Here is a 10,601-nt window from a genome sequence, read left to right on the forward strand (position 1 = left end):
TGTGAATTGGTGTGAATCGGGACGTATGTGTATGTGTATACGTGTAATGTACCGTTTACTTTAAAACCTGTCCACGGATCGTCGCGCCAGCGACACGTATGCAGCAGATAGAAGGATAAACATTGAAATTGAATATTTCTTCTTTTCTTAGGAAAAGAAAATATATTCAATTGCTTTGTATATCCTTCTATCTGCTGCATACGCGTCACTGACGCGACAATCCATGGTCAGACGGCCTTAGAAAGGGTAAACCAGGGAAAGTGAGGACACTTCCTCGTGTCTGCGTCAAACATTTCTAAATGACGACGGTCGTCATGGTAACATTTCACCAACGTCGAAAGGTTGTGTGTCGTGCTCACTGATACACGTAGGTATGTGTGTGTGATGTACCTAGCGCCTCCTACCAATACGGTGCTAACTAAACGGGAAAACTTCAGCCAAACAAAGACGGCTTGGTCCCCCTGGTCTCGCGATAATTACGCGTCAGATGCGGAGCGAGAAGATTGAACACCCGACCCAACCGTAAAAAATTCATACACGCGTATTTTATTATAGGCCGTCGCGCATTTTGGCGAAGCGCAGCGATACGAGCAAAAAAGTTTATAAACAATTGATGACCGAAGCGCAGCGACAATTAATTAATTATTATTAATTTCTTCGATTCGCATCGTCGATTATGGCATAAAGAAAAAATGAACGAGCTACGCATTGTTATAACAAAAAGCTTACATTCCAGTGGATAGTGTATCTACTTATATATTTTCCACACGCATATGTGACTAATGGTAATTATCGTGTTTCAAAGTCACCCGGTTACCCCGTTTTAATTCAGCCCTGATAAAAGATTACATCATCCCGCATCACCACCCAATGTGTACTATCTTTTGCGCATATGTTAGATCAATGCGTTATTTAAATTTGAAATGATGGAAAGCATTTTACTGAATTGGCAGTGGCGGGTTTAAGGAAAAAGGCTGAGGTGGCAAACATTTCGTGGGGCCCTTTTTCGGGAAAATGGAGAGGTAGTTTATTAAATTGAGCTAAATGTAGCAGTAGTACAGAAAAAAAATAGTGTTTGGATAAAATCATATATTTTTAAACATAGGGCCCTGGAGGGGCTTTTGGGCAGGGGCCCAAGTGGTAACTGCTCATCGGCCGCCCGTTAAATCCGCCACTGTGAATTGGTAGAACAGTTGCTGTGATTGTTATATATAAAGTATTGGTATCACAAAGTTTGTACACAAGTAGAACCTTCGATTTATTAACATCATATTCGTAACAGTACATTCAAAGACAAATTATATTTAGAGAATAATAAATAAGTTTCCCAAGCATTCTACTTGATCGATACAGACACCAAGCTTCCGAGGTACAATGTTAGACTTACACTTATTTGAATTAGAAAAATATTCCGCATATTACAGTAGCTTCCTAAAGTAATAGTTATATATTTACAAATACATAACATTGAGAGGTACTATACATAATACTTTGCGTCCAGCTGTCAAATGCTTCTTTAATTGAACATTATATCAGGATTTTATAGACATTTGTCTTAAATAGTGGGGAAACTAGACGATACATATAAAAAAAAATAATAATTTACCGGCAGTACTGTGGATTTGTACTTTTTAAATTTTGACATATTAAGCACTGCATATTATAGCCTCTTATATTATGCTCTCAACACATTTGCATTACGCTAAACACTTCCTTCAATTCGTAAACTATGTTCACAATATCGAAATCTTAAATAAACAAAATTATTGCTTACTCTAAACAATAATTTCAATAACACACAGCATTCACAGTTCCTTATTGCAATACGTATGCGTAAAAAAATACTACGTTCCTACTAAAAAATATTGTCTGGCTATGTACAGAAAAATATTTTCACCGGGCGATTCTTTTCTGCGGTGAGAAACATACTTTTGAATTTTGCACGACATAAATTAGCGGATCTTAAACTAGAAGCCGATCGTTAAATTAAATATCTTAATAACAAGGAGCAGACACGTGTTAGAACCAGATTGTTAGTTAACATAAATAGCGAATAAATATAATCACTGTACAATGTGGGACGACAGGAAATCTTGTAAACACACGCATCGCTGCGTCGTTGGGATGCTTTTAATAAATTAAAGGCACATATAGATGAATATTAGTATCCCATTTAGCACCCCGAACAAATAATTTATTTGTCCTCCCGATGCCTGCGAATATCTGAAACATACACAGACGACATTAATGGAATTTCCATTTGTTTAACGCACGAATGTATTAATATTTATAGATACAGTTACTTTGAATATCAACCTACCGTGGCTTAGAATGGCTGAAAGGAGAAGGTGGATTGATTCCAGGTATACTGCTATCTTTGTAAATAATGAACCAAGTGAAACCCATCATTATAAGGCCGCATAACGCCGCTCTTATTAGCCATCCATATGTTTTACAAAACAATGTCATCACATTCACAACAACATCATCGTATTGACTTATGTTAGCAAACTTTTCGCTCACAGCTGTTACTTGCTTCGTGCCGAGCTCTGACACGCCGGATATGTGCGACAGATCGAATAAATTGGAGACGTTTGAGAATACAGTCGCCGGTGAGATCAAGTACTTAGAACTATTTTGTAGCTGCAAAATGTCCCCTAAAGAGATAGCACGAAAAGATCAGCGCTAACGGTACTCGTAAATTTCTTAGCATGCAATGCTCTAATAAGCCAATTTTTTTCTAACGAACTAAGTTTATTAATTAGCTGTACCAAGTAGGTAAAATTACTGACACCTTAATAGATTTGAGAGAACTAAAAGGACGAATGAATTTTCTAAACAGAAGCAGATTTCTCTTTTCCCACACAAGCTTTTAGTAAGTGTAAATTATTTCTGCAAAAGTTTGAAGCGCGTCAATACGAAGATATTGGACAGGGAAGTTATCACAGATAGCGTACTACTTGTAAATTATCATTAGTACAACACGGATATGTACAAAGGTGCAGACGATCATGCAACGCGTATTAATGCGGGCTGACACTACAACACGAACTGTTAATCGGACAAATAATGTTATTAGAGAACGTCACTCACCGTAATTGGTATATAATTTGCCCAAAACAATAGACAACGACATTACCAAGAGTAAGAAGCTACAGGACCTCTCATTTAGCTCTATTTGTCTCCATAACCTGGCAGGCTTAGAGTCCTTGTTTCTCGCTAATTCGTTAGTGCCATTTAAATGTACATCTAGCTTCTTCTCAGCCATCCTTACTTCCGATTACGGGAAAGTCATGCGTTCTTCCACCGGCTACACGAATGATGGACTGCGTCTGACACGAATCGCCCAAAATAACAGTGAATAACAACATCCATATACATACATGACACTACGTTCGCGCATGCGCGTACCATTCCAGGACCGTGTCAAGCGTACTTTCTCCTCTGCGTAAACTGGCGAAAACACAGAATTCTGAATTCTTTGGAACGTTGGTTGATTAACACGGAAGCACCGAAGAGATATGGAAAAGGCTTAGAAAATCGTGCGACTTGAGAAATAGATAAGATGCTTAATAGTAGCGGAACCATGAATGCATTCGTGGAATCGTTTATCTAGATTTCTAGATCTAGTCGCCAGTTGCAGATAACAGATGCATGTGCACACGGTTGCAACGTCACTGGAAACACGTTACGAGGTTATGGAGGGGAGGAAGATAGGCCAGCGATTTCTGTTAACCGCATTCGTCATACGCTCGTCGGCGAGGACAGTTTGGATGTGGGAGCTGGTCTCCGACACGTGACGAGTCGTGTGCACCAACACTTGTATGGAACCGTAAATTCCGCGTGTGCACGCATTGTTGAAAAAATGGCAGCGCAAGACGAAGTCGGCATCGGGGATTTAGTCCTTTTGGACGAAATCACCGTGGAGAAGGTTGTGGATAACTTACGGCTCAGGTAAGACTCGCATCGACTGCTAGCAATGGGTAAGCCAGTAAACAAAGAAATTGGCGGGAAATCAGGAAATGCGAACCTGCCTCTTTTTGCGAGGAGCGTGACAGGTACCCTTCGCGCGTCCCGGTGATATTTGGTGATATTGGTGCTTCATAGGACATGTACCGAGAGGGCGTGGCTAACCGTATATTAGCAGGTGGTCGTAATGCAACCTGAAGTACCTATTTGGATTTGAACTTGACCTACAAAAAGCCTGTCGAGTCGAAACGTACCTTAACGTTGCATTACGACCACTCCCGACTGATAATATATGTTATCGCCCATCATTTCCTTGCATTCTTGACGAATAATAATCACGCGTTAAATTTCGACGCGTGTTTTAATATATTTCTTTCGACATCCATGATTCTAACGCATATTTAGCTGTGTTATTCACGTTCGAAAGAACATTAGTTGGTTCTCTGACAAATAACGTTTTAGCCTTATCAGGTTCCGTATTCTATGAGTCACCGCCTTCGGTTCTACTTAATCTGGATGTGCATTGCATTCGATTATTGTATCGAATATTTAATTTCGGCCTCTTCTGCCTTTCACGCATGCGTGAAACGCTTTTAAAATCAGATTACCTTTAAAACGGTGATCGATGTTTATTTTATTGCACGCTTCGAAGTATAGATATACTTTTCCTGTAAGATTCGGGAAGATAATGCTATGCACGGGATTAAGAACTTAACTATACAGGAATTGACTTAGTATAAAGCGCTTTAATTTACACTCGCGATTACTCTGTTTTGTCATAAACAGAGTAATTCGAATAGCATGATGCATTCTTTCCGTAATCAAGCGCGCGATTAGTTTCTAATACAAGTCTCAAAGTGCAAGTTAGACGTTGCTCTATATCCGTATTCTTGATAAGTAGATAAACTTTATCTTTTACAAATATTGTCATATAAAATTAACAAAAGATAACTATTTTTCCGCGACACAATGCACATGTTCCAAATAGTTTTTACAACTTAGAAAAATAAATAAAATAATTGATTTTTATAGTACATGATTATTTATGCAATTCGTGATTTATTGTTTCAGATTCAATGGTGGTAAGATTTACACATACATAGGGGAAGTATGTGTGAGTATAAATCCATACAGAAGTATAAACATATACGATGCTGAGTATATCAATAAATATAAAGGTAAATAATTATACTGTAAATATACTGTGCTTAATCCGCCAATGCATATCTGACACATTTGTAATAATTGCATTTCAGATAGAGAATTATTCGAAAATCCACCGCACATTTTCGCGATCGCTGATGCGGTGCATAGAGAAATGAAGCAGCAACGTCGAGATACCTGTATCGTAATAAGCGGAGAATCAGGATCTGGCAAGACAGAAGCGAGTAAAATTATTATGAAATACATTGCCGCGGTCACAAATATAAGTGGCCAGCAAGAAATAGAAAGGTATATTGTTTAACTTTTGTAGGCCGGGGTAGTTTACCATCGGTAAATAGAAATACAGTAAAACGCATTCGCTAGTCTTTAGGATTGTTATATTTTTAGCATTTAAAATGATTTTCTCTTGTATGTCAGAGTAAAAAATATTCTCATTCAATCCAATTCGATATTGGAAGCCTTTGGGAACGCGAAAACGAACAGAAATGATAACTCGTCCCGATTCGGAAAGTACATGGATATAGATTTCAATTTCAAGGGAGACCCGATCGGCGGTCATGTTACCAATTATTTACTAGAGAAGTCAAGAGTCGTGTATCAACAGAACGGTGAACGTAATTTTCACTGTTTCTATCAGGTACTACTTACTGGTGATTTGATCTGCTACTTTTTATTTCTAACAATACGCAAAAGATATACAAAATTCCGCGTGGAATTTACAGTTGTTGAACGGCTCCAGCGAAGGAGAATTGAATAAGCTACGTCTAGTGCGAGATCCAGCTGCATATTTCTACGTCAGCGGTGGAAATTGTAATAAAGCGAGCTCAACAGATAAAAGTGATTATAAAACAGTTATCTCCGCTATGTCTACCCTTGGATTTACGCAGCACGAAGTGCAAACAATTTGGAACGTTATTGCTGGCATACTGCACTTGGTTTGTTATAATTAGAACAGCGGGAATAAGTAAATTTCAGTAATTCATTTTGTACATTAATATTACGGGTTTCGTAGGGTAATATTACATTCAAAGTCGACGAGGATAAGCTTTTAATTGAGAACAAGTCCGCTCTAAATGACACGGCGAATTTATTTTCCATCAGTCCACATGAATTAAGCACTGCACTTACGCAAAGAGTAATAGCGGCGGGTGGGGAAGTGATGCAAAAGACTCATACATCGACAGAGGCAGAATATGGAAGAGATGCCTTGGCAAAGGTAACGTGACTTACAATTTTACTTCCACCACTTAATGACCATCTAAATATTGCATTAAAGACTTTTAACTTTTCAGGCTATATACGAAAGATTGTTCACTGAAATCGTATCGCGCGTTAATACTGCGATTAATGTAAACGACACAGATGCTTACAAGAGGTATAGAACAGTAATCGGGGTGCTTGACATATATGGATTTGAAATTTTCGATATGAACAGCTTCGAGCAGTTCTGTATCAACTATTGTAACGAGAAATTACAGCAATTATTTATTGGTAAGGGAGTCGCAAATAAGCTTACAATAATAAAAGATTAATCCTATACTTGGTACTTTAGAATTGGTGCTGAAACAAGAACAGGAGGAGTACAAGAAAGAAGGAATAGCGTGGCAGAATATCGAATACTTCAACAATCAGATAATTTGCGACCTAGTGGAGCAATCGCATAAAGGAATGATAGCAATTATGGACGAAGCTTGTCTGAATGTTGGCAAAGTTACGGACGAAGTCAGTTTTTCTAACTTGTCGCTTGCATCGGGGAGCGTTGCAGCTTTCTAAGAACGAATCTGTTTCAGATGCTGTTGGAAGCTATGGATCGAAAGCTGCTCGATCATAAGCATTACTCTTCCCGACAATTGAAGCCAATGGATAAAGAACTTCAACATAAAGTACAGTTTAAGATTAAGCACTACGCTGGGGATGTAGTATACAGTATTAATGGCTTCCTAGATAAAAACAAAGACACATTGTTCCAAGATTTTAAGCGACTACTTTACAAGAGCAGTAATCAAACCGTCAGCAAGATGTGGCCTGAAGGAGCTCAAAATATCTTCAAGGTATATAAACGTGTGTAATCTATTACTGTGCGTTGAACTACTTTTTTTATTTATACGAACTTATTCTAGACAACGAAAAGACCCCTAACAGCTGGAACTCTCTTCCGCAATTCCATGATAGCTCTGGTTAAGAATTTAACCAGCAAAGAACCATACTACGTTAGATGTATCAAGCCTAACGAAGTTAAGTCGCCGGTTGTGTTCGATGAGGAAAGAGTAAATCACCAAGTACGATATTTAGGCCTCGTCGAGAATGTGTTGGTCAGGCGAGCTGGTTTTGCCTACCGTCAACGATACGTCACGTTTTTAAAACGGTACTATTCTTTTACTATAATAATCCCATGACAAAGCATTACTGTATCGCTAACGAAGTTATACTCGCCAGGTACAAGATGATATCTCAGTACACTTGGCCAAACTTTAGAGGCGGTAGCGACATAGATGGTGTGCGTACTTTAATGGATGAAAAGGGCTTCAACAATGACGTGAAATATGGTCACACTAAAATATTCATTCGGTCACCTCAAACGCTCTTCGCGTTAGAAAAGGTTTGTTAATTATGCGCTTACGAAATCCTTTCTGTTAAGACAACTTCCCCAATACTTATTTGCACGGCCGGATTAAGACCTTTAGGGGCCCTAAGCACTTAAAAGATTTTGAGGCCCCCTTATACAGGGTGATCATTTTAACGCAATGTACGATTTGGGACCGTCCGTAAGTTACGTAAGGGTAATTTAGCGATTTCGTATTCCCCCTCCCCCAGTATAAGAATTCGTAAGATTTGATATTGCAGCAACTCCCTCCTTACGTAATATATTTTACATATAATTTTTTCAGTTATTAAAATTCTGTTAAAGGTTTATATAATTCATTTAAGTCGGTTTCGTGAAATTTAAACTACGTCTACCTTTCTGGAACATTAATGATAGAATTTATATTTATTGAAAATTAAGTTGAAAAATATTACGTAAGACGTTACCTGACTCCTCTCCCCCTCTGTAAGAAAACGTAAGAAATTCGCGACCTCCTCGCCCCCTAAAAAGCCTTACTTAATTTAAGGACGACCCCTTTTTTAGGCATTTCCGATAATTTGACTAAAAAGGGTTTCAACAATAGTTAGATTTTGAAATTTAGAAAATTTCTATGGTACCCCCGTTTCTTGCAATTATTTATTTTGCTTATTGCTTAATCCAACACTGTTTGTCTGCAGGCACGCAGTGATTTGATACCCGGCATCGTAATACTACTGCAGAAACAATGGAGAGGGTACTTGTGCCGCCAAAACTATAAAAAGATGAAGGCTGCGATCGTTATAATGAAACACTACCGAATGTACAAAATACGAACTTACATCAAGGAATTGGAGAAGATTTTCCGGAACGCAAAGACGATGCGAGATTACGGTAAACGTTTACACTGGCCTCGTGAAAATTTCGCTGTACGGCATGTGATAGCCGCTTTGAAGATGATGTATGAAAGATGGTGGGCGTGGATGGTTCTGAAGCTTATTCCTAAAGAAGATTGGCCTCAACTAAGATTAAAGGTATACGCTTACTTCGTTACGTTAATGTTTGTTAAAATGAACAGCAATGTTAATGATAATGGGATCTCAGATGGCTGCGGCAGCAGTTTTGCGTTCGAAGCGACCTCACTGGGGACAGGATAGACGCTGGGAAGGAAATTATCTCTCCAAACCAGACGAGAATCCTCTATGCGATACGTTCAACTCTTCGATAAACAATCTTCGCAATACCGATCATTTTAAGACTATTCTTTTCAGTGCATTTATCAAGAAGACAAACAGGTTTGTATAGAAACTTATCGCAGCAAGAAAGTTACGCTGGCGATGAAACATATTGTATAATAAGCGAACTATTATCGTAGGTTTAATAAACCAAAGGATCGGGTGTTAGTAGTAACTGAATACGCGATATACAAGCTCGAGAATTTAAAGTTCAAAAGTATGAAGAAAGGTATGCCAATAGCTGAGATCACAGGCTTGAGCGTGTCGTCTGGAAGGGACCAACTCATAACGATTCATTCGAATCGAGGGAATGATTTCATTATGTCGATCGTTGCTAAGGATGATAGAGTTGGAGAGCTCGTTGGTATTTTAAGCAATAGATATAGTCAGTAAGTATACGCGTGCATTGTATTTTATGCATTTATTGCATTTGTACTTATTGTATTGTATTTTATAACAGATTACGGTCCGCTGATCTGCACGTCACGGTGGATGTAAGGTTCAAATGTATGTTAGGGAATAAGAGCAAAGTATTACGAGTGGAAGTGCAGCCTAAAGTTCACGAGCCCACGTTCAGAAAGGAGGGCGATCATATTGTGTATGCTATTCCACCTTCGGCTGGGATAATTGACGGAGGTGCAAATACAAGGATTCAGATCAGGACAGCTAGTTAAAATAAGTACCTAAACTGCCTTTCTTTAATATCGACGATGGTCGTGAATATTACGAGTTCAACTACTTTTAATGCTTCCACGGAAGCGCTTTGAAGCTTTTATCGATGCATTTTGGAGGCTTTCTTAAACATCTTTTTAATGTACAAACAATACTATTTTATGGAACTTATAGGTCCTTGTTTACTGGATCGTAAGTAAGAAGAAACACGAATAACAACGCATTTATTTGATAACGTAAAGTATTCTCTCGCAGAAATACGCGGAACGGCAATGTACGTGGATAATTTAACCCGGAATGCAATTGAATTGTGTAAAAGTTATATTTTTTAATTAATGGGGAATGTGAATAATGAACCGGATCCCGCGAGGCTCCTGTGAATAGAGTTCGTCGCTTTTAATATTTAACGAAAAAATTCCTTTCTGTAAATACGTATTAAATCTGTTACAAGTAATGCATTCTAAATTGCAAGCAGCGAATACATTGCTTATGTGAATAAGTTGTAAATTATGAAACTGGAACGTAGTTTAAGGGAATTAAGACAGTGTTGCCTTAAAACAAATGAAATCGTAACTTGATGCAGATGCCTCAAACGTATACTATTGTGGCCTTCTACTTAAAAGTATTTTTGAAAATGTATTTTTACACTCTCACTATATAGAAGTTTTATACACCGCGTTAAAATATTAGTCATGCATGAAATATGATTTAAAATTAAAGCGGACATGATTAATTTAATAAGGATTCTACCGTTGATCGAAACTTTGTCATTATACATGGTTATCACATTGAAAATTTTCTAATCACGTTAATGTTGTAATATTTTATCGTAATTGTAACAATTTGGTATGAAAGTGAAGATGGTAGATTGTATTCGAAGAATGGAGAAGCAGTATACATATTGTAAAATGGTGCCATTGTTAACAAATAAACGGATGTTTTTATGTTTATGTTCATTTATAAAAGGACAAGAGCAATAAATCTGATGTTTTATGAAAAAG

The 10,601-nt window shown here is 37.9% G+C and overlaps 2 protein-coding genes across 2 annotated transcripts; one reads left to right on the plus strand and one right to left on the minus strand.

Moving 5' to 3' along the window:
* Positions 1 to 1,233: 1,233 nt before the first annotated feature.
* On the minus strand, positions 1,234 to 3,508 carry LOC143368176 (uncharacterized). Its single transcript, XM_076810593.1, has 3 exons — positions 3,094 to 3,508; positions 2,321 to 2,657; positions 1,234 to 2,223 (listed from the first exon to the last, which is right to left on the minus strand). The coding sequence occupies exons 1-3, from the start codon at positions 3,266 to 3,268 to the stop codon at positions 2,139 to 2,141; spliced, it is 597 nt and encodes a 198-aa protein (XP_076666708.1). The 5' UTR covers positions 3,269 to 3,508; the 3' UTR covers positions 1,234 to 2,138.
* A 217-nt stretch (positions 3,509 to 3,725) lies between these two features.
* Positions 3,726 to 10,545, plus strand: Myo31df (Unconventional myosin ID). The gene is made up of 15 exons (XM_076810577.1): positions 3,726 to 3,954; positions 5,041 to 5,147; positions 5,226 to 5,421; positions 5,551 to 5,770; positions 5,856 to 6,068; positions 6,146 to 6,349; positions 6,426 to 6,624; positions 6,686 to 6,855; positions 6,924 to 7,184; positions 7,254 to 7,498; positions 7,570 to 7,732; positions 8,395 to 8,727; positions 8,798 to 8,988; positions 9,069 to 9,317; positions 9,389 to 10,545. The coding sequence occupies exons 1-15, from the start codon at positions 3,866 to 3,868 to the stop codon at positions 9,600 to 9,602; spliced, it is 3,054 nt and encodes a 1,017-aa protein (XP_076666692.1). The 5' UTR covers positions 3,726 to 3,865; the 3' UTR covers positions 9,603 to 10,545.
* The last annotated feature ends 56 nt before the right edge of the window (positions 10,546 to 10,601 follow it).

This window comes from Andrena cerasifolii, chromosome 4 (genome assembly GCF_050908995.1).
Source record: "Andrena cerasifolii isolate SP2316 chromosome 4, iyAndCera1_principal, whole genome shotgun sequence".
Classification (NCBI taxonomy): Eukaryota; Metazoa; Arthropoda; class Insecta; order Hymenoptera; family Andrenidae; genus Andrena; species Andrena cerasifolii.